This window comes from Egretta garzetta, unplaced genomic scaffold, assembly GCF_000687185.1.
Source record: "Egretta garzetta isolate BGI_Z169 unplaced genomic scaffold, ASM68718v1 scaffold504, whole genome shotgun sequence".
Taxonomy (NCBI): Eukaryota; Metazoa; Chordata; class Aves; order Pelecaniformes; family Ardeidae; genus Egretta; species Egretta garzetta.
Window position 1 is genome coordinate 253,183 of NW_009259535.1, and position 20,365 is coordinate 273,547.

Below are 20,365 nucleotides of genomic sequence, written 5' to 3' on the forward strand. Positions count from 1 at the left end.
CACTGACAAAATATTTTTATGCAGTAGTATATAGTTCTTTAAAACTATATGAAGAAAATGTGATCATATAGACAAAAATCTATCAAAGATTGCTACACTGGGATCAAGTCACAACATTGATTCTTTCTTCACATTCACGGGGAAACACACATTCATACCATGCATTGGCATGGATGCCAGTGTTGTAGCATCTCTATTAAGAAATCCTGCTTGCCAAATACGGTTGATCAATCCAATCTGGCACACAGAGTGGGAAAGAGCTGTCGCATCGCATAGCAGCTCTGCATGATGCCAACTTTTCACATAAGCAGTGTGCTAAGCACACACCTATGTAAGGACCGCAGTAAGAGACACTTGCCTACCACGTGCCCATATATGCCAGGCAATTCATCTCATCATGTCACCTGAAGCGCATACAAAGCACTTGCACAGAGAGTAAGGCGGTTTCAAATTCAATACTTTCTAATTCCTACAAGCAAAGAGATTAGAGAGCTCCAGGAGAGAGATTTTCAACAGGAAGGGGTAGGTGGGTTTTAGTAACCACTGTCAGCACACTGAGATGTGTCTTTTGTTTGTAAGCCACTCTTTTCTCCTTATTCATCCTGGCAACCGGATCAGCATTCCCACCTAAGGAATAGCAACTGTTCCCAGAGCAACAGCAGGGTTAGGGTGTGAATTATTTGGCACTAGAGGAAAATACTCCAGAACGGATTTGAAATTAGTTTCACATTTCTGAAATACCAAGGGAAATTTATATAAAAAGTAAGACATTTCAAATATTAACCTTGTTCATGTGTGTGTAGAGATGAAGGGAATATCATCTGAAATTCGTGCTTTTTTGTGCTCGCCTACAGTGGAAACTGCAAAGATTTGTCTGTGTGCTGGGGAACAAACGAAAGGGATGCAGAAGGAATCAGTGCTCTGCTGTGAATTCTACAACCAGTTTTATTTTATTCAAAGACATACGTCTTGGAATCTGTAATCAGCGTGTCCCCTCAAAAACGTGTCATAGCAGGCAGTAATAAATCATTCAGGCATTCACTCAGTTGTTCACTTGGTAAGTCCCAGTGAGTGCCATGTATCCTGAGACTGCTATGAATGTACGCAACCCTGAAAATACAACCGAGCTGTGAAACAAACAAATCACACAGGAGATGTCCTACTATTATGATAATAGCAGTGCTGAAAGTGTTCAAGGAAAAGGACACAACTGAGTATGTGTTCTCCATGGGTTTTTCCATCTGGCTAGAAACTATAAAGAACGCACATAGAAACTGTGACACGTTCAGCTTCTGCTTGCTCCTATGCAATCTCCATCTCCATAGAGCACATGTGTGATGGTAATACACGTATGTTTTCAAGGGCAGAAGGGCTCCAAGCTAATAAACCTAAATTAGGAGGAACCTCTGCAAATCGAGATGTATTTTAAACTTTGTCATGGAGCAGAGCCTTCTGAGGTTCACACTAATATCCTCTCTCTTTAAATAAAAAAATACCCAGAGCATAACTTACTTGCATTCAGCAACTGTCTAGCTATTAGGGAATGTAAGGTTCGAAGCGACTTCCCTGTCTATTAGAGTTCACCTTCTTTGGATATTGCTAGCGCAGGACCTATCAAATTTACAGGGTAGGTTGAATTAGTATCTTTGGACTGGGATTTAATTTTTAAGATCACACACTCCTTTCCCAGTACCTCAACAAATCAACAGCAGATTGCCACATGGTAAGAGTAGCTTTATGCAGTAACTAAAGATAGCTGAGGTGCGTATTGTTCAATGGCCAGTGTTCATTAGCAGTAAAGCTCATTCAGGAGGTATCTGCCTCCTGTTCCTTTGAGTATGCGTATATTCCACACATCTGAATTAAACACACCACTGTATATTTTGGCCCAGGCTCACTTATGTACATAGATCATAAAACCAGCAATGTAGTGATAATATTTTTGGGGAAAGGGAGATGTTTACACTGGCAGATTTATTAAAAAATATTTTTAGGGGGAAAAAGAAGAATACACCCTGCATCAGCTGAAATTCAAATCTGGTTTCTGATTGAGTATCACTGTTTGTATACTATTTGTAAATGGAAATCAATACCCTACTATCAGAACAGCGTATCTGTTATGAAGACATTAAATAATGTCGTTCTTCTATCGCTTTTTAAGAGGTGATGGAGGGAATGCTATTTTCTAAATAGAAAGACAAACCAATACGTTTCCCATTGGCTTTTGGAGAACATATGATCCTGAGTCCTGGAGCTTATCAAAAGAAAAATCTTCAGTGAAGACCCTTTTAAAAATGTTTGTTAAACATTTGCACTCTGTGCCTTTGGATTACAAAACTGTGCAGGTGTACCCATGAGCAGACAGCTTTTTCAAATGAATTGGCATGAAGATAACTTTTCCTCACAGTGATATTGGACCTTAAGTTTAACTCACCTGACTTTTGTTTTCCATCCGTTTCACCAATGTATTTGTTTTGCCTGTTAGGTGGGTTTTAAATATATCAACAACATTACATACAATACCACATTGGGACTACTGGACAAGCTGAGCTATAAAAGAAAAATGAGATTTACAGTAGTTACACCATTTACTTTTATTATGGAACAGAGAGGCATTACCATGCTACTTGCTATAAACTCAGATGCTCAGAGATGGCTGGGCTTGTCCCCAAGCTGTGCACCTCCACAAGAAAACTGCAATTTCTATTCTCATTTGCATGTCACATGATTGTACAAATTAACATAGCACAGACTGGCATGAATATCTGCTCACTAAAAAGGCTGGTTCTGGCAAAAATAGCAGTAAATCTACAAAAAACTTCATGACATAAGTCCATCAACTACGAATGCTAGAGAGGAAAACAAAAATCTGCTGAATATTTAAGCAAACCTAAAGTTCCTATACCTGTTGTGGAACAGTTGAACAACCCGACAGAAATCAGATTTAAACTCGTGCCTCTGCAAACAAGTCACATACAGCAATAAGGCATCAAAGCAGTACTCACAGCTAGAGAATATCAGTGGACATGAATGTTCATCCATTGGGAAATTGTGCAGCTGCAGCTGGCACTCAGCATTGATGGTAAGCCTGTGGAGAAACCGAGCACCTGTTACTACACAGCAGCACAGTGAACAGTCAGAGGAGGAGGAAGAGGAGGAGGAGGCAGGGTAACCTTAGGTATCATGCAAGAGCTCTTTGACATCCGTAAGTAAGGCCTGAAAGGAAAGGACTATATTTGCAGATTGTTCATCGGCTCCTTAGGCTTGATCCAAAACGATAATAATTATCTAAAGCGACAAATAATTTCAGACACGTCATTAAGAGTTTCTTGATCCCCAGAAATCTGCACATATGTTTTTCTCTAGATAATTCATCATTGAAGGACATGGGATGGATATAACTATTCTTTACAAAAATAATGGGAAATGTGGCTGATGTGATGGTATGCAATTCCACAAAATTAAAACCTAATAAAGAATGTTATAAGGAACACTCTCTGCATTTACTTACAGTGTGAACTTAAAATTCTTTCAGTCATTTTGGGCTGTCTCTCAAAAACTTAATAAATCTCTCTATGCCATTCTCAGTTGTACAGGGGTAACAAACAGCTCAGCAGAAATGTTTTCAACCCCACTAGAAAGCCTGTTTTATGGGATATCCCTAACACAAAGGCCACTATGAATGGAGCTGATTTAAAATTACTATTAAAACCAGATAATCTTCAGTCTGAGCTTACAAAGTAAATCTATTTACCTAGGTAGATTACATTCAGTGCTAGTTTATTATAGGCTTTTTCAGGAAACAGACACATTAACTGCAAGCCTGAATTTATGCAGCAAGTGTAGGGCATGAGGGGTTTTTGTTGGGTTGGTTTTTTTCTTTTGTTTTTTGAACTAATTCAAAAGCTAACAAACTGGATGGGGAAAGGTTTGTGCCTCACATTCAGGGTGGCACAGAGAAAAACTCTGTCTTGGAGAAGGTCACCTGTGAGGAACCTAACAGCTTTTTTGCACTGATACTAGATGGCACAGAGAAAAACTCTGTCTTGGAGGAACCTAACAGCTTTTTTGCACTGATACTAGAAGAAGATTTGCAGTGTTACAGCAGGAGTGCATTCACACCCAAAAGCGGGCAGGGAAGAGGATGGAAAGGCATGGAGCATGACTGAACCTTGTACACTTTCTCCCAAATGCAGAACACTCATCAACACCCGACAGTACCAGGATATACGGTAGTTACTGTTTCCAAGCCATACCAATTCTGTGTGCTCAGAATAAATTGGGTTTGAATTACAGTTGCATCAATAAACACTGATCTTTCTAACAGCTTCTCTTATGTTAAAAGGAGGCTGACCTGAGTGTGCAAAAAAGGACTCAAAACATCTTTCACAAACTAAAAATGCTCATTCAAACCAGCCGCTGGGTCAAGTATTACCCCTTTTTTAGTTTAGACACATTTTGCAGTCCACGCAACAAATAGTTTCTTTAGTGATAGGTATGAAAGTCTAACCACTACTACATAGATACGTAACTTGCCCTGAAATACTGAAAGAGGACTTGTTAGAAAAACAAAAAACAGCAAAAAAACCCACCCAACAACCCAACCAAGAGGGTATTAGAGTTGACATCCTAATCACTGAAGTATTTAGCTAAAGGCTGCTGAAAGAAGCAAGAGCTCTGTCACAGTGGAGCAAGCTGAAGAAGGGAAGGGCACTAAAAATGTCAGGAGCATTTCCAGCTGTTTAATTCCTTTCTTACTGTTTGCCAGAGACTTGTTATTGGAGCCCAACTGCAATTGCAAGTGCGATCAGAATATGCTGAACACAATCGCTGAAGAAAATGTAATGTGAAAGGAGTGTTTCTGAAAAAGTTTGCTGTGTGGAATATGGCTTATGGCAAAACTCCCTTCTGAGCAATTCATCTCTTCTATAAGTAAACACATATTTTGATTTCAATGGGCTTTTTTTATGCAAATATATACAGTATTTCTAATACCATATAGTTGATGGTATCATGAATGTTAGAAAAAATCTAAAAGCGTTTCCTCCAGCAATTCACCCTGGTGATGAGATGTGACAGACTATCCTTCAGGGTGACTTATTTGAAGAATCAAGTATTGGCATTAGCATGAAACTAGAAATACTTTAGCCAGCCCTGCATCTACCTCTGATCAGAAAGGTTTCTGGCAGGTTTTATGGGATTACATGCTCCTGATTTTATTACAAGCACTAAAAAGCCCAACTTCAACAATTTAGAGAGACGTATTTCCAATTATCAATGTTTCTTTTTTAGAAATACAAGACTCTGTTTTTTAAATGCTGCAATACCTACACCTGAATATTTCAGTATTTGTCAAACATGGTCAGGAAGAAAACAGCAGAGGAGGGCAAAGATACTGCTGAAAATCCCTACTATTACACCAGAGTGGGGAGGAGCTTTCAGCCCTGCACGCCATTGAGTGCTCACCTGAGGGTGTACAAGATCTTGCCGTCATTCCATATGCGGAGGAGCTGGTTGGGGGTGGTGATCCAGTGAGCCTCCGCCGTCTTCGAGTTACGAAATATCGTGTCTGGGATCCAGATCAAGCCAACCATGTTGCTGTTCAGAGTCAATATCTTCATGGTGCTGTTGAAGCGAAGACGGCTATCTGTCCACGTCTGGGCAAAAAATATATCAATTTGATATTCCTGCAATGAAAGCATGATACACAAATTGAAATCAGTTCCACACTTCCCACTGCTATTTGGTATTTGAGGTCTTTAAGGTCTATCTGAGTGTAGAGCATCCAGGCCAATGGAGAATATTTCCTTTTTTTACTGCCTGAGGAAATACTTTTCCTTTTTTTTTTCTTTTTATTTCTTTTTAGTTTGGTTTTTTTTTTTCCCTGTAGCTACTTCAGAAAGCAGGCCAAACACCTCACTTGACTTGGTCCTGCACCATAGCAATTTCTGCGCTAGCACGTTCTTTTCCATTGTCTCTGAACAGTCACAGCTACAAGATACAATTTGCAGAGACTTCTTTCTCATAGAGCAGATAAAAGAGGTGTGAAGGATGAACAGGATCTACACACATAAGGTAGAGAATGGCAAATTGCCCTGATTACAGCAATGCCTTTTGGGGTAGTGGTGGTGTTAATTTGATAAATTAATTGTTCTGTTTGTTACCAATTGTTCAGCCACTTGTTTTCCGGTCACACCTACAGCAGAATTGAAAAAAGCAGGCTAATATATTGAAATTATTATCTAAATTATTATCTAAATTGAAAAAGAGGCTAATATAATAATTTACATGAATCTCATCCTGTCTTTCACTGTGTTTACTGCTGTGCTTCTGTAGGTAAGCAGTCATGGTAAGTATAACTGCAGAAATTAAAATACACAAGGACAAACAGACAAAATTATATAGGTTAACATAAAAATATGCTGCATGTAATACCCGATGAAAGAAACTGTGCAAAAAAAAGCATTTGAATTGTGAATTCCAGCCACTGGAGGCTGGGAAAGGTCACGTTTGCATTTGCAGATGTTCCTCTCCCTCTTTCCAGACTGCTCTACCTGTGAACCCTGTGGAAATGCCCATCTGACCGTGTCATGAAAGACCCTTTCAGTATCACAGGGCTGGCTGCACCCATGACAGGGATGGCGTTTGCTGGTGTCACACAAAGCGTATGCTCTACAACACAGGCTGACACAGGGCTCAGGGATAATCCAGAGGAAACCATCTCCTTAGGTCCCCTGGTAGACGCACACTTGGTATATCTGAGCAAAGGAGAATTAAGGCTCCGTGGAAAGGCTGGTATGTGGCCTTTGACCACCCTGAACTTGCTTTTATTCCTGTTTTAAAAGGGAAGGTTTAAAAAGAAATGCTGTTTTACAAGCAGTATTGTATATTGTTTTATTTACAGATAGTCAGAAGATGATGTAGTCTGAACTGAGGACAGCATTTTTGCTGAGAGACATCTGGTTCTCCCGCACTATTACATTTTTGGCAGGTCATCCTTCCCAAGCTGATGTTATAACACCAGGAAACTTAATTCACTGACACTGTAATCCTAGTCCAAAACACACTCTGGGCGTCTCATCTCTAGATGGCAATGATCAATAGGTGCCTAAGTGGTGCTCGCATGTATTCAAATACCAGGTAATAGATCACCTTGGGAATTAAAGCCTAGCCACCAACAGCATTAAGGACCATTTTTCTTCATAGCCTATCTCACTACCATTTTTCATTGTATTTTAGCTTTATTTTCTCAGGGAAGCTGACAGATTTGAATCTGAAGAGACTTTTCTTTCATCTCGATGAGCACAAAGTTGCACATCTCCACACACTTAAAGGATGCAATGTAATGTACACAGAGTACCCTTATTATTCAGAAAGGACACCCTTAATTCACCAGGTTTAAGATGGTAGAGTGCTGATCTTGTTTCTTTACACTCAACTTTGTATCATTTTAGTCCTTGAAAGTCCAGTGACAAGAGTTTGGCACTTTCAGCTTCTACAGAGAGGAATATGCCAGACATGTCTACGGGTTTCTCCAAATGCTGAGTGAGTAGAGTTGCTTTTTTTAGCTCACATGTGAGAATCAGTATTTATAGAATCAAAGACCATTTCTATACAGCTGGCTAATGACAGTGCTGTCTTTTTACAGGACAAGTTTTTGCATGATATTCATATTGGAGGTTATTTTATGTGAATGCTTTATTTTGACTAAATTTAGGAGCAGCCATAATGCCCTTCTCATATATTGTACATATTTAATGATTTAAGGATTTTAGGATTTTCTACCCCACCAAAGGAAAGAAAGACCTTGAGCTCCATAATACAATGTTCTGAGAGGGTACTGCAGCTAGATCTGAGCAAGGTGGGCACCAGGAGCAGTATAGATGTATCATTGCAGTTTCCATTCAGGTAAACTACTCTGGCCGAGAAACAGCTTACATTAGCCTAGAAGCAGGGCCATGCTAACACCACTGAGCAACATCCGTTTTGCATGTCCTTTACTTATTACTGCACTTGCCAGCAATGATCATTATTCAAAATATTTCTGCAATGGGCCACTGTAACTCCATTCACCTTAATAAAAACTTCTCAACTGAAATTAAATGGTTCACAGGTCTTCTGAGTTATTTAGTTCTTTAAAAAAATGCATTTTTCTTTTTGTAAAAAAGGTCATAAAAAGCAAAGCAACACTTTTAAAAGTCAGTCACAGTTGTTTGAAATTAGTTGCATTGACTTTTTCAACACTTTACCCCTATTTTTTTTTGTTTAAAGTGCATACAATGTTCAGTCAGAATGTACAAACTACAAAACAAAATTTTCCCAGTAAAAATAAATGCACATTTCTATTTAATATCTGAATTGCAATTTCACCCTTTATGTTCTCTCCATTAATCCTTTTTAGAAGATGATGTTAGATCAGTACATCCTTTACATTAATCTTTGTAATTGCTTCAGTCTTCAACCAAGCAGATAATGGTGTATGATATTCATATATTCACTCTACTAGGAAGGGACAGAGGTCACTTTCGAAACTGGCACTCAGTTCTTCACTTCTAATGGAGCTAAGCCTGTGCACACTTCAGGAAAATTACCTTTATCTTCACTGACAACAGATACTCAGTTCCCAGTGAAGTCAACAGCTCCCATATACTGCTCTGCACAGAGCTGGCATAGTGATCTCCAACACACAGCATCCAACAGGAAACTGCCAGAAGAAAGGTTTCTATTTTGGTCTCATATACAGGTCAATATAATATAAGAAAATATAAGAAAGGAATGCTTTTCATTTGCCAGCTAATACCTGTCATTTTAGATCTTTATGAAATGAAATGGTTGCACTTAGAGAGTTCGGGCAGAACATCAGGTTTCAGCAAAATGATGCCTCAGATGAAGCAACATCCTACAACTCTAATAATATTCTCTATGTTCTGTTCTACCACTGGACCAGAAATGTTGCTAATATCCTTCTGATTCTTTCTTTTTATTTTTATTTTTTGGCAGTAACCATTGACTACTACAATGAACACAGGAAGGAATAAAAACCAGCAAATTTTTCAATAAGACTTCTTCCCAGCGGCAGAAAGGTGAAACTATGTTCTCCATGAAATGATGCCAAGGTCATGTACAGTAAAGTGTTCTTTCACTTTCTTGTCTTACAGGCGCCTAATTCGCCATGCTACCAAAATAGGCTCGAGATTTTTTCTACATATACCACATGTTCACACTGCGCCTGGATGCATTAACTGACGCTACACTCCAGAGCAGCCACACTTCCAAAAAGGCATTCTCCTTGAGAAGTAAGGGCCAGCCCTAAGGGGGAAAGTAGATCTGCATGCTAACATGAAAGACAATTCTAGGGAAATCTTATTTCATTTAGTACATTGCATACTTCTGAAATAAAATTAAATTTCTCTGATGCAAAATTCAATTATAAACTTGAAGGGATTGATAAGAGAATAATTTATTACCAATTTTAATAGATTTCATTATGATTATCTTTAAAAGTAAATTCATAAAGCATGTTACATGTATAACCTAAATTCCCCACACTTAGAAACTTCATTGAAATGGAAACTATTTGAGGGTTCCACAATCTGTCCACAGCTGATTATATAAAGAAAATTGGTTTGTTGGGTTTTTTTTGTTAACAAATTAAACAATTTTTAGAAATTGAAAGAGCAAAAATGTGAAACTAAAATATGGTAATGTTTCCAAATCAAAGACTCCTGACATACACAAATACTCAGATGAATATCTAACTCCATAATATCAGGCCTTTTAGGAAATTTTAAATTATCAATATTTTTTACTGTTTATGGAAAGACTAATGCTTTGCAGTAAAATTAAATCAATGTATTTGTATTTTGTTTGATCATATGAAAATATAAAACCTTGTTTCTGGCAGCTAATATGTACCTCTGAGTGAAATGTCTTTGTTCTTTTTCCCCCCTGCCATGATAACCAGCTTACAACCAAAACCTTCATCAACAGTTCTTTTTTGCAACTTGCCCTTAAATGAATGCATTATCCTACACATTTCATCATGTAAAAAAGACAGTTTTTTTCTAATTGCAAGACTTATTAAGAAACATACAGTACAATCTGAAAATAATAATTAACATTCTATCACTGGAAACCTCTCTATCACCTCCAACAAGGTTATCTTTGAAAACAGGATTTTAAAATTAGTGCTTGACAATGAACTTCACTAAACTTCCAAAGTAACTTCTAAAACCAAGAAAATAGATTATGGTCCTTTTACCTGTACAGTATGAAAGTAATTGTCTCCTTGATAACATTTCTTCCAATTGAAATTTTATAAGCTCTTCTTTAAATCTGGAACTTTTGCTGAGAAAAATGACTGAATGAGATGAGGAAAAGTGACTGATTTTTTTTTCTAAATCAAATTATGATTTAATTAGCCAGTATTTTTCTGGTTTGTGGTTATGTACAGAGCAATAAGTGAGAGACGATTTTTCTTTCTTACTTTCTATTGTGGATGGGGGACATAACCCAAACTTAACAACAGTATTAGCTGCAAATAACTCCACATAGTAAGGGTTCCAGCTACTTGATTTTAGCATATTTTTTGCATTTTCAAATATACCTAATGTGGTTTATTTAGTGCCTTGAAAATAATTAAGCCAGCAGTGACTTATTTGCCCTTCAACAGTATAGGAACGATTAATGATTGGGAACACCTTGAAAGGTTTGAGGCATCTGTAGTCACAGAGAAAAATACATGTTTATCAACCAAGTCTTTCATTCTTTTCTCAGTCAAAAGAGGAGCTAACCTGTTGTTGGCGATACACGAAGCTTTTCTCCTACCATGATGTATCATTTTAGCTGTGGGTTAATCCTGGAAAATATGATTTAATTGTCTGTCACAGTTGGGTGATCTGTTTAAATGACTATGGATAATAGTATGGGATGCCTCTGTTGCTTCTGCTGCAGCCTTCTCATTTTCTGCATTTTCACAATTCCTCACAACAGTAACAACAACAACAATATCAAGAGTCTTGTCCTTGGAAAAAACACAAAAATTCTTGCATGATACTTTCCAGGTTCTTACTATTGCTACCAGACAACACACCATCACCTCAAGACTCCATTTTCTTTGGGCAACTATTGCTATCTTTTCTAATCGATTCAGAATCCTTTCTCTAATTCTTCCAAAATGTTAATTCTTTTTGTTGCAGAGCCTATATCGTGATGGAGTGCGACTGTCTTTGATTAAATTTGTTATTGGGATTTGTATGCAGCTGGTACTTGATCAACTAAAAATACCTAAATAATTAGAGTCCAGTTTAGATTATGATCATTCTGTGCCCTCCAGACGCCTTGTGTATCATGCTAACACACCACAAACACTGTTCCCATAAGCCTCAATCTAGTCTAATAAACTGTGGAGGGGATAAAATCTCCCTCAGTTATTAAAAGGCTTGACTTCCCCAAAGTGGGCAATACAATTTCTAACTCTTAAACTGTTCTGGAAATAAGTGTTAAACTTCCCTTTTATATTTCAGTTCAAACCATTCAATATGAATTATGCTTAAGAAAATTAATAACAGTAGAACCCTTTACAGGCAAGCAGCGTCACAGAAATATTAAGTATTATGGTTTAAGATTGGGACATGGAACAGAGCTGTTCAGGGAAACAGGAGAGAAATGGGAGCAAAACCTCTGAAGGATGGGAATCTCCCTATTTCTGCAAGTAGCCACAGACCACAGGTGAACACGCCCAGAAGTGTTTTTTCTTAATGCCCTTGCCATGCTCAGATTAAAAATACAAAGAGAAGGCTTTGAGATACTGTGTTTTAATAGGAAATGTCCCAAACATTAAAGTGACACCCATGATGTCTGTTTATTTAGTCTGCAAATTGGTGCACTTGATGAACATTAAGAGAGGGTAACCTTTTCAGAGTTTGAAGTTAATTTGCAATAAAAGAATATTCTTTTTAGCCCATCTTACCGCTGAAAGGAAAGTTTAATCAACAGATGAATTGGCAAAGTTTAGCCTGCAAAGGGCTGTCTGATTATTCAACCGCCCCTTTAGCTGTGTGACCAATGAGTGAAAGAAAAAATGCTCCCTGAAATATGGGATGAGTGGTTCCCTCTTCCTGAACCAGAACATTCACACACCTGAAATCAAAAACCAAAGAGTAATTCTGGGGAGCACAGGCCACCTTTAGCTTCTCTGATTGGTCGTATCTCACCCTGAAAAAGTGGGCTAGAAGGAAAGAATTGTCCTTTGTTTAGGTGGAACATCTTCTGAACAGGCTTTTGATCATTTGGACAGGTATAGATGATGTTCATGGCTAGTTTTGATCTTGATGGAAATAAATACTTCCACAGCAATCGCTCTTTGTTCCCCAGATTGCACGGTGTATAGGTTAGAAAAAGCCAGGAATTATGGTGATTCCAGGAGAGCCCTGGAAGGATTCAAATGTTACTTTAGCATCACTCCTTGACAGATACTGCTTGGGTTTGCACCATGTGCGCAACTTGCATTCTAGTTCCAAAGATCGGTAGAAATCTCTCAGACATCACATGGGAAGGAGCCGAAAGTAGTGGAATGGTCTACTGTTTTCCAGTGAAGACATTTTGAATCCTACACACTCTCATTTTGTGGAAATAATGCAAAAAGAAATAAACTAAGTCTGCTGGAGAAAAGCTGGTAAAATAAACAGTGTATTTAATATGCAGTGTATATTCAAAACCCTTGTAGTATCACCAAGACTGACACAAGCCTTCTGTGAAGACAATAGCTCTCACATGTGCGTCCTGAAAGTTTGCCTTGCTTTCACACTTGGGATGAGTGGAGTAGCACCATTATGGCTGCCTGAAGTATCTCTGCCAGTGTGGAGCTTCATGTTTTCAGAGGTTGCTCAGGAGCCAAACGGGGGGGGATTTACTTCACACTATGTACAACACTGGGTTTGGGGGCCTAAGGGATGGCATATCATGGCTCACCTTCCCATTCTCCTTTCCACTCTCCATGCTCCTGCTCTCCTTCCAGCTCCTACCTTTATTCCTAATCTGAGTTCATCTTTCCCAACAGCACTGAGGTTGTATTTTCAAGAGACCTCCAAAATAAATATACAAAGCAAAACGAAGAATGATTAGGTTTACATTGGTAGTAAAATATATATCACTGAAAACTTTCCAAACTGTTTTATGTCTAGAAGTACTTTGAATAACTTGCTCTTTTGTGAGAATTTGCTTTATACTTTTATAAAGTTGCAAGCATGATGGTTACATGGAGAAAATACAATGAAGGAAACCAAGTCAACATTGAGATTGTCACCACAGATATAATGGCTATTCACATTAACACTGGCAAAATATTTCAGCAAGCAGTCACAATGGTCTCCATAGCTGAATACTTTGAGTCAAAAAAACCCCCTACTTCTTCTCATCACTGCCTCAGCAGGAGTCTTGGAGTAGGAGGATGGAAGTTTGCCTTCTTCACTATAGCATTGCCCTCTGGCTGCTTTAGGAGATTATTTCACTGATCTCCTGCTATTATAAAGACCGAAAGACAGCTAACCTCACACTAAAAACCAAACATGCAATTATCATGTAGCATTTCCTTTCCCTGAGAAAACATTTATCTGTCTTACTGCACCTATTTTGGCTCCTTGGAGGCTAGCTCCAGTCCTGCTGTATCCCAAATAACTTTTTACATGCAGTTAAAGGAAGGGCTGGAGATGTTTGTCTTGGCCCATCCCCAGAGATCCCTTCATGCCTCCTCCTTGCTCTGCATTGATGAATTATCTCTTCTGGTTGAATCAACCATTCCACAATCAGAAACACAGCATGAAATTAGAAAGAATGTGACTCATTTTAGAAAACCAGAATTCCGATCCCTTTTGGTAGAAGACCATTCTCGCTGAATATTGCTGCTTCCCATTTCTTTTGGGACTCTTCTGTTGGATTTTGTTTCTCTTAGAGCACTCCCAAAGACATCCCGATGGCTATGATCATGCCACAACTGGACTTCCACAGCCTCTTCTCTTGGTGTGTGAAGAGGGCTAGGGTTCATGTCCTGTTGCAGACAGGGCCTAGTGAGAAGCTCTGTCTTTGATAAGCCGTAACTATATGCTCTTAAACTGGTCCGCTTTAGAAAAAGGGAAGTCCAAAGCATGCAAAGAAGTCACAGGGGAAGTAGAGGTGGGTGGTACATTGCAGTGGGCAGACTTGGTCACTGTTATCTGGTGGGCAATGTAACTCGAAATGCTAATCAGAATAGTCACTCCTAAAGAGATTGCTGCTGGAAGAAACAACGTTGTTGGGATTGACAGTGAAAGTATAGTGCCCACTTTGACCTGTAATTTAAGGCTTTACTAAGACAGCAGACAGGTTGGGGTTTACATGAGAGACACAGAGAGACAAAGATTCTAAATGCATAATTCAATGTGATAAGAAACCAAGGTTGTTAACTTGTTAATTTAGTAAGACAAATGTACGAGAACAAGCTTAACTCCTGTGGTAATAGTAAAGAAATAAAAATGAATAATCAGTGAACAGAAGAAACAAAGAAAGAGAAAATTAAAAGTCTATGAACACATGTTAATTGCTGTACTTAATATAATAAAGTACACTATTAAGGTCTCCAAAGAATACTCAATGTCTGAAAAAAAATATAAAACAAATTATAAAGATACTCTATAGTAGTCACATATTACAACAAAATATGTATCAACTTTATAAGCATAGTTCTTGAGGCATTAGTTTATTCACAACAGAATCTAAACTTCCCTGTCCATGAAAATAAATGCACTCTCAGAGACTGCACACAATAAGACTTTATGTACATAATCTCTGTGTTAAAGAGTTTGTTTTAATGATGGAGGGAGGGCCTTTTGGCCAAGGAAGTGGAAGAACATTTTGAAACACCTTTTATGCCATTGGCAAGCTAGAAAAGTAGAGGATACCATTATGTTTCTATGTGTGCTGTCACTCTTACCACAAGAACAGATGTAAAGGAATGGTAGACAGGGTAGTGGTGAAAACCCAGACATCCAGACACCCATCTCAGGCTGAAGGATCAGGTACAGTGAGGGTCTCACACAGAACCACGAGTGAGAAGAAAGATGGTAAGGAGCACTTTGTAAGGAGGCAGGTGGCAAAATCAGATGGGTACAATGTCCTGTTCCAACTGCTCCCCTCCAGTGTTGTTTATAGGGTATCCCCTGAGGCTATGTTATACCTTAAGAACCTACATACCACTCTACTACAGTATCCAAGTGTCCCAGAAAGTTGCTCCCTTTTCCTTACAACACTCTGGTTGGAAAAAGAAAAAAAAAAGTTATAACCTTCTTTTTCTTTCTCAGAAGCTATGATATTGAGGGCATTGGTGTCTTCTCCAGTGTTGTGCAGGAAAGCTACAGCTCACCAGGGATTTAAACCCCATTCTTTCAAACATTCTCCCATTTGAAACCATCCTGCCCACCCACCAGTGAACCTTTTCAAGGGTCTAAATAAATACATACATACATACATACATACAATTCTGCTTTTGATGTGCTTTTCCTCAAAAGAAGCACTCAGTGATTGCATCCCCACAGCTAAATAAAGGGAGACTACAAGCATAGCTCAAGCACCGCACACCCAGTTATTCACCTTGTTTCATTGCCAGTTGAATTCCTTGTCCTGTTCCTTCCAAGGTAAATCTGCCACAGAAGCAGCTAAAACTAGGAAATGTGGGCATACACCAGTTGGTGCCATTCAGTCTTGAGGACAAGTATTGGTCCCTGGACATCTCTGATTTAGCAGAATAGACATACCCAGGTCACAAAGTCTAAATTCATTACAACACAAATAGGATCCAAAAGGAAAGCTTAAACAGCTGGATGACAGAAATCAAGTAAATAAATGAAGCAACAGTGAGTGAGGGAGTTATTCCCTGTATCCACAGGATGTGAATAGGTGTTACTGTCATTAAACGAAACGATGCACGGAAAGGCCAACTGTGCTCAAAGTAGCAGGAAAAGCTGATTTGTAAAAGCCCTCAATTGCATTTGAGGGAAATGCAAATGTTTAACCGCTCTAAAAATGAGAACAAGACTGTTTTGCCACATAAGCACAGAGAGACATTCTGCAATGAGAGTCTCGGCTGTGTCCAAGCCTTTCTTGCTCTTGACCTCCACAGGAGTTGGGGCAGCCCTGCACCCCTCTGTGCTGCTGGCTTGGGCAAAACCAGACCCCTCTCTGCTTCTGCATTATTGGAAGCATGCTTTGAGGGGAGGCTGAGACTCCGTAGTCAAAATATATAGCCCCTAAGACTGTGCTGGCTGCCTTCAGCAGACTGAGTCTAGCCTTCCCACATTTCCAAGCTGAGGACACTCTGGTCCACAGCTCACCTCTTCAGAGGAAAATACAGCAGGCAAATGTCTTCAGGCTTCATCTAGGCTGCACAACACAAGCACAGAGACATTTCAGAAGGGTAAGTATCTGAAGGCTTATCCTTGCCTCAGTTTCTTCACGTCTCAGACATATTTTTTTTTTAATTTATTTTGATCTGTTTTTGTGGGTGGTTCCAAGGTAATCACTGGGCTCTGCTCATCCAGGTCATATGTCCTACCAAGTCTTCTTGTGTTAGGTGCTTTGATACTCAAAAGCTCTGACTCCCTTTAAGACCCTACTTTTCAAGCCACAGTTGATCAAATTCCAGCTCCCCCTAGATTTCAGTCCATTCTTTTTTGATAAGAGACTCATATTGAATCACCTATTGACACTAGTAATTCTTCATTGTCCCTAAGCTGGGGGAAGAGTGACACCAGATGAAATAGCAGATGGCTGATTGCCATCCACTGGGCCATTCAATGATAGCAATTTCAGGAGTCCAGACTGTTCCTATCGGTTTTATAAGAGGACATTCCTCTTATACTCACAAACTCCATCACTCCTCAGTTGGGGAAATTCAAAAAGATCCTACCAGAAATTTTCAATACCTGATATCATTAGGAAAAAAAAAAAAATCTAAACAAGAAATTGTAAGATCTATCTTGCAAAGCTCGTTAGGGAAAATGAAATATAGTAATGTAATGTTAGGTGAGACAAACTCACTCCCTGACACAGTTTAAACTCACTCCCTAATTCAGCATCTCTTCTAGAACTGTGGGATTAATAACTGATACTAGAATATAATTTTTTACATTATACTAGAAAGACTAAAAAGTAATTCTGCTACTACTTGTGAACTGGTTATACTGTCGTCAGTCAAAAAATATTAAAATGGATGTAACTTGCATGGGAAAAATACTTTATTTCAGTGCAGTTTCACTTTCTAACTAGAAAAGAAATAGTAATATATGTAGATGACAACACAGGCACTCCTGACACGTGTTGCCTAAATCCCCCAGCCCCAGGCGGGTAATTAGAGGTAGGGACAGCCGAATCTCCAACCCAAGTGAGGAAGGCACTCCGTCCGTTGCCATGGTAACACTCCCACCTCTGCTCTCCCCCACTGCTGGTCCCCTCCCCGTTGCTGTGGTAATCACTTGACATCAGTCCCCTTCTCCCATCTCTGCATCCTCCCCTGCTCCCCGTTCTTTGGACGCACTTATGCAGGGTTATGCTACAGGGGAAAGTCATGGGGTCAGTATAATGCTTGCGTGTCACTTTCTGTGGAACGTGGACTCAGGCTGATCCTTTGCCCAGCAGTGGATGTCACTGGTAATTAACTCTAGAGCAGTCTTTTTCCCGGTATTTTTTTCCTTGTATTATTTAATGACAGAAGAGAAACAATAATATTGACCAAGACACATTTCTCTAACTCAGTGTATTTTGGCTTATTCAGGCTGCATTTCTTTCATTTCTGAATATTGTTTTTAAACTGGTAGAAGCTTTATTTTTATTTCTTTTTTTTTCTTTCTCCCAATTTTAGTAAAAGGAAGATAAAAATAAATGTTTTGCTCGGAATCTCACAGTATTTCTCTCTGAACCCTGCTAAAAGTTCTCCAGCCTTGAACATTTTCCACTGCAAAAAATACAGATTTTGTAAGCTTTCCAGCATAAGTTTTCTGAACTTTTCTTAACCACTTTAAACTTTCCCAGATTACTACAGATTTTTTCACCAGAGGAATAGGACAAATCTTTCATGGTCTACCCCACTGCTGAACTGTAAGTAGCAGACAACTAGAAGTCCTGCAAAAGGACAACTGGAACTCCAAGGGCTAACACTGGTTTCTATTTTTACCTGATACTAATACATATTCATGCTGTTTTCTTCACTTGAGCGTCTCCAAACTTGGTGTTGTTATAGCAGGAGTGAAAAACTCAGCTCTAATTCAAAGACAACTTATGCCAATACAGGAAAAAAAAGATCTCTTTTCTACAGCAATTTTCTATTTGGCTGTTATTCTCTAAAACATATTTCATAATGCCCAGCTGTGAAGTTTTGCTTTAAAAGTGAAACAATTCATAATATACATTTCAATTGCCTATGAAAGGGAAAAGTTATCACAGCAGTCTCAATACCAAAAACTAGTCCATTGTGAACAACATGAAAGAAGTGGACATCCTTTTTGCTAATGGAACCCTGTGTGAATCCTTACTTTTTAATTTCCTAGCATATCACTAAGAATGAAAACAAAGGAATCAAAATACAAATTGTTCTAAGTAGACTCTTCTCATTCTTAAAATGTAGAATGAAAGCCATGAGAAAGATGGTTGAAATTGTTCCAGAGGCAATAATTGCGTGAAAAACGAACTAAGGAATGTGAGAATTCTTGAAAGCGGCTATTGAACAACAGAATTTTTAATTATGCATTTTTTAAAAAGCAACCATCAGTCCTAGCTGATAAATACTTACATATAAGCCAGCTGTCATTAGAGTGAACAAAGCTTGAGGAGCAATCCTAATGCAGTCTGTCTCTTTCTCTAAAGCCATACAGAAGAACACTCATCAGAGTTGCAAAATGGCCACCTGCTGCAACTTTGCTCATTTGAATTTAGTGGCCTTCATAATAAAAGTAGCATTACCAGTCTGGGAGAAATGAGTGATCAAATACTAAACCAAAGAATTTTTTCATCTGAACCTTCATTTGAGGTTCCTTTCATCTTGTTCTTATTACAATACATAGATTTAGGAGTACTTCAGAGATGAATGAGACTGAGCAGTCACAACAGCAAACATGGGAACTGTTCTACCTGATTTTATGTTCTTTGATAATAAGCCAACACTAATTACCCTGCAAGTGAGAAAAAAACTTGAAGCCCTACAAGTTAAAAAGAAAAGTCTCTGAGGGGACAAACTCTGGACAGTTGCCAGTGCTATACTGGTGGATGCATCTAAAATTAAAGAAAACTGATCATGATTGTGTTTTAAAGAATGAAGACTAAATGTACAACTGATGGCTTTCTCCAAAGCATGACAATCTTTGTCTCGATGAGGGTCAGCAAAGGCAGGTGCATTCAAAGCAATTATGTACCCATATCATACTTTTAACAGCTCTAAGAAGCTTAAGTTCAGGAGAACTCAGGAAAACTCTGACCAAATTTGCTGAGGTGCTCCAGACATCTTCAATGCCTAAAGATATGCTAGGGAGCAAACTCAGCAGAGTCTGTGTTTGCTGAGGTGGCAGGTGAGCTACCTCAGGACATGGCCTGAGGTGATAGCTGAGGTGACAGGTGATAGCCAAGGGGTTTGAACCTTGAGCTCCCACATCCCAGAACAGAATATTGTTGGTTACAGAAGGACGGAGAAGAATGTTCTGGATGGCAGCACACTTCACCCCTTCCGTTGAAGTTTGTGTCATTGTGTCACCAGACAGATAAGTTTCACAGAGCCAGGAGAACAAGAAAAAAAGTTGTTTTGACTGCAACCTACTGCTACTTGCAAAGTTAGCTGAAGAGTAGGAGACAAGCAAGAATTTACAAATCATGTGTATTGGGTTTCTGTGGCAAGGTCTTGGTAGTGGGGGGAGCTACAGGGGTGGCTTCTGTGAAAAGCTGCTAGAAGTTTTCCCCGCGTCCGCCGCTGGCCAAGGCCAAGCCAATCAGCAACAGTGGAAGCGCCTCTGTGATAACATATTTAAGAAGGAAAAAAACGGCTGCAGCTCAGTAGCCGGAGAGAGAAAAGAAGTGAGAGGATGCAAGAGAAAACAGCCCTGCAGACACCAAGGTCAGTGAAGAAGGAGGGGCAGAAGGGGCTCCAGGCACCAGAGCAGATATTCCCCTGCAGCCTGTGGTGAAGACCATGGTGAGGCAGGCTGTGCCACTGCAGCCCATGGAGGTCCATGGTGGAGGAGATATCTACCTGTAGCCTGTGGAGGACCCCACGCCGGAGTGGGTGGATGCCCGAAGGGAGGAGGCTGTGACCCCATGGGAAGCCTGCGCCAGATCAGGTTCCTGGCAAGCC

The 20,365-nt window shown here is 39.3% G+C and overlaps 1 protein-coding gene across 1 annotated transcript in view; it reads right to left on the minus strand.

Moving 5' to 3' along the window:
- Nucleotides 1-20,365, minus strand: part of GABRG3 (gamma-aminobutyric acid type A receptor subunit gamma3) — a 325,107-nt gene that overhangs the window by 147,454 nt on the left and 157,288 nt on the right. Inside the window, exons 4-5 of the mRNA XM_009637654.1 lie at nucleotides 5,467-5,687; nucleotides 3,006-3,088 (exon numbers count right to left, since the gene is read on the minus strand). Of these exons, the coding sequence (XP_009635949.1) occupies nucleotides 3,006-3,088; nucleotides 5,467-5,687 (304 nt within the window). The remainder of the gene's footprint in view (nucleotides 1-3,005; nucleotides 3,089-5,466; nucleotides 5,688-20,365) is intronic.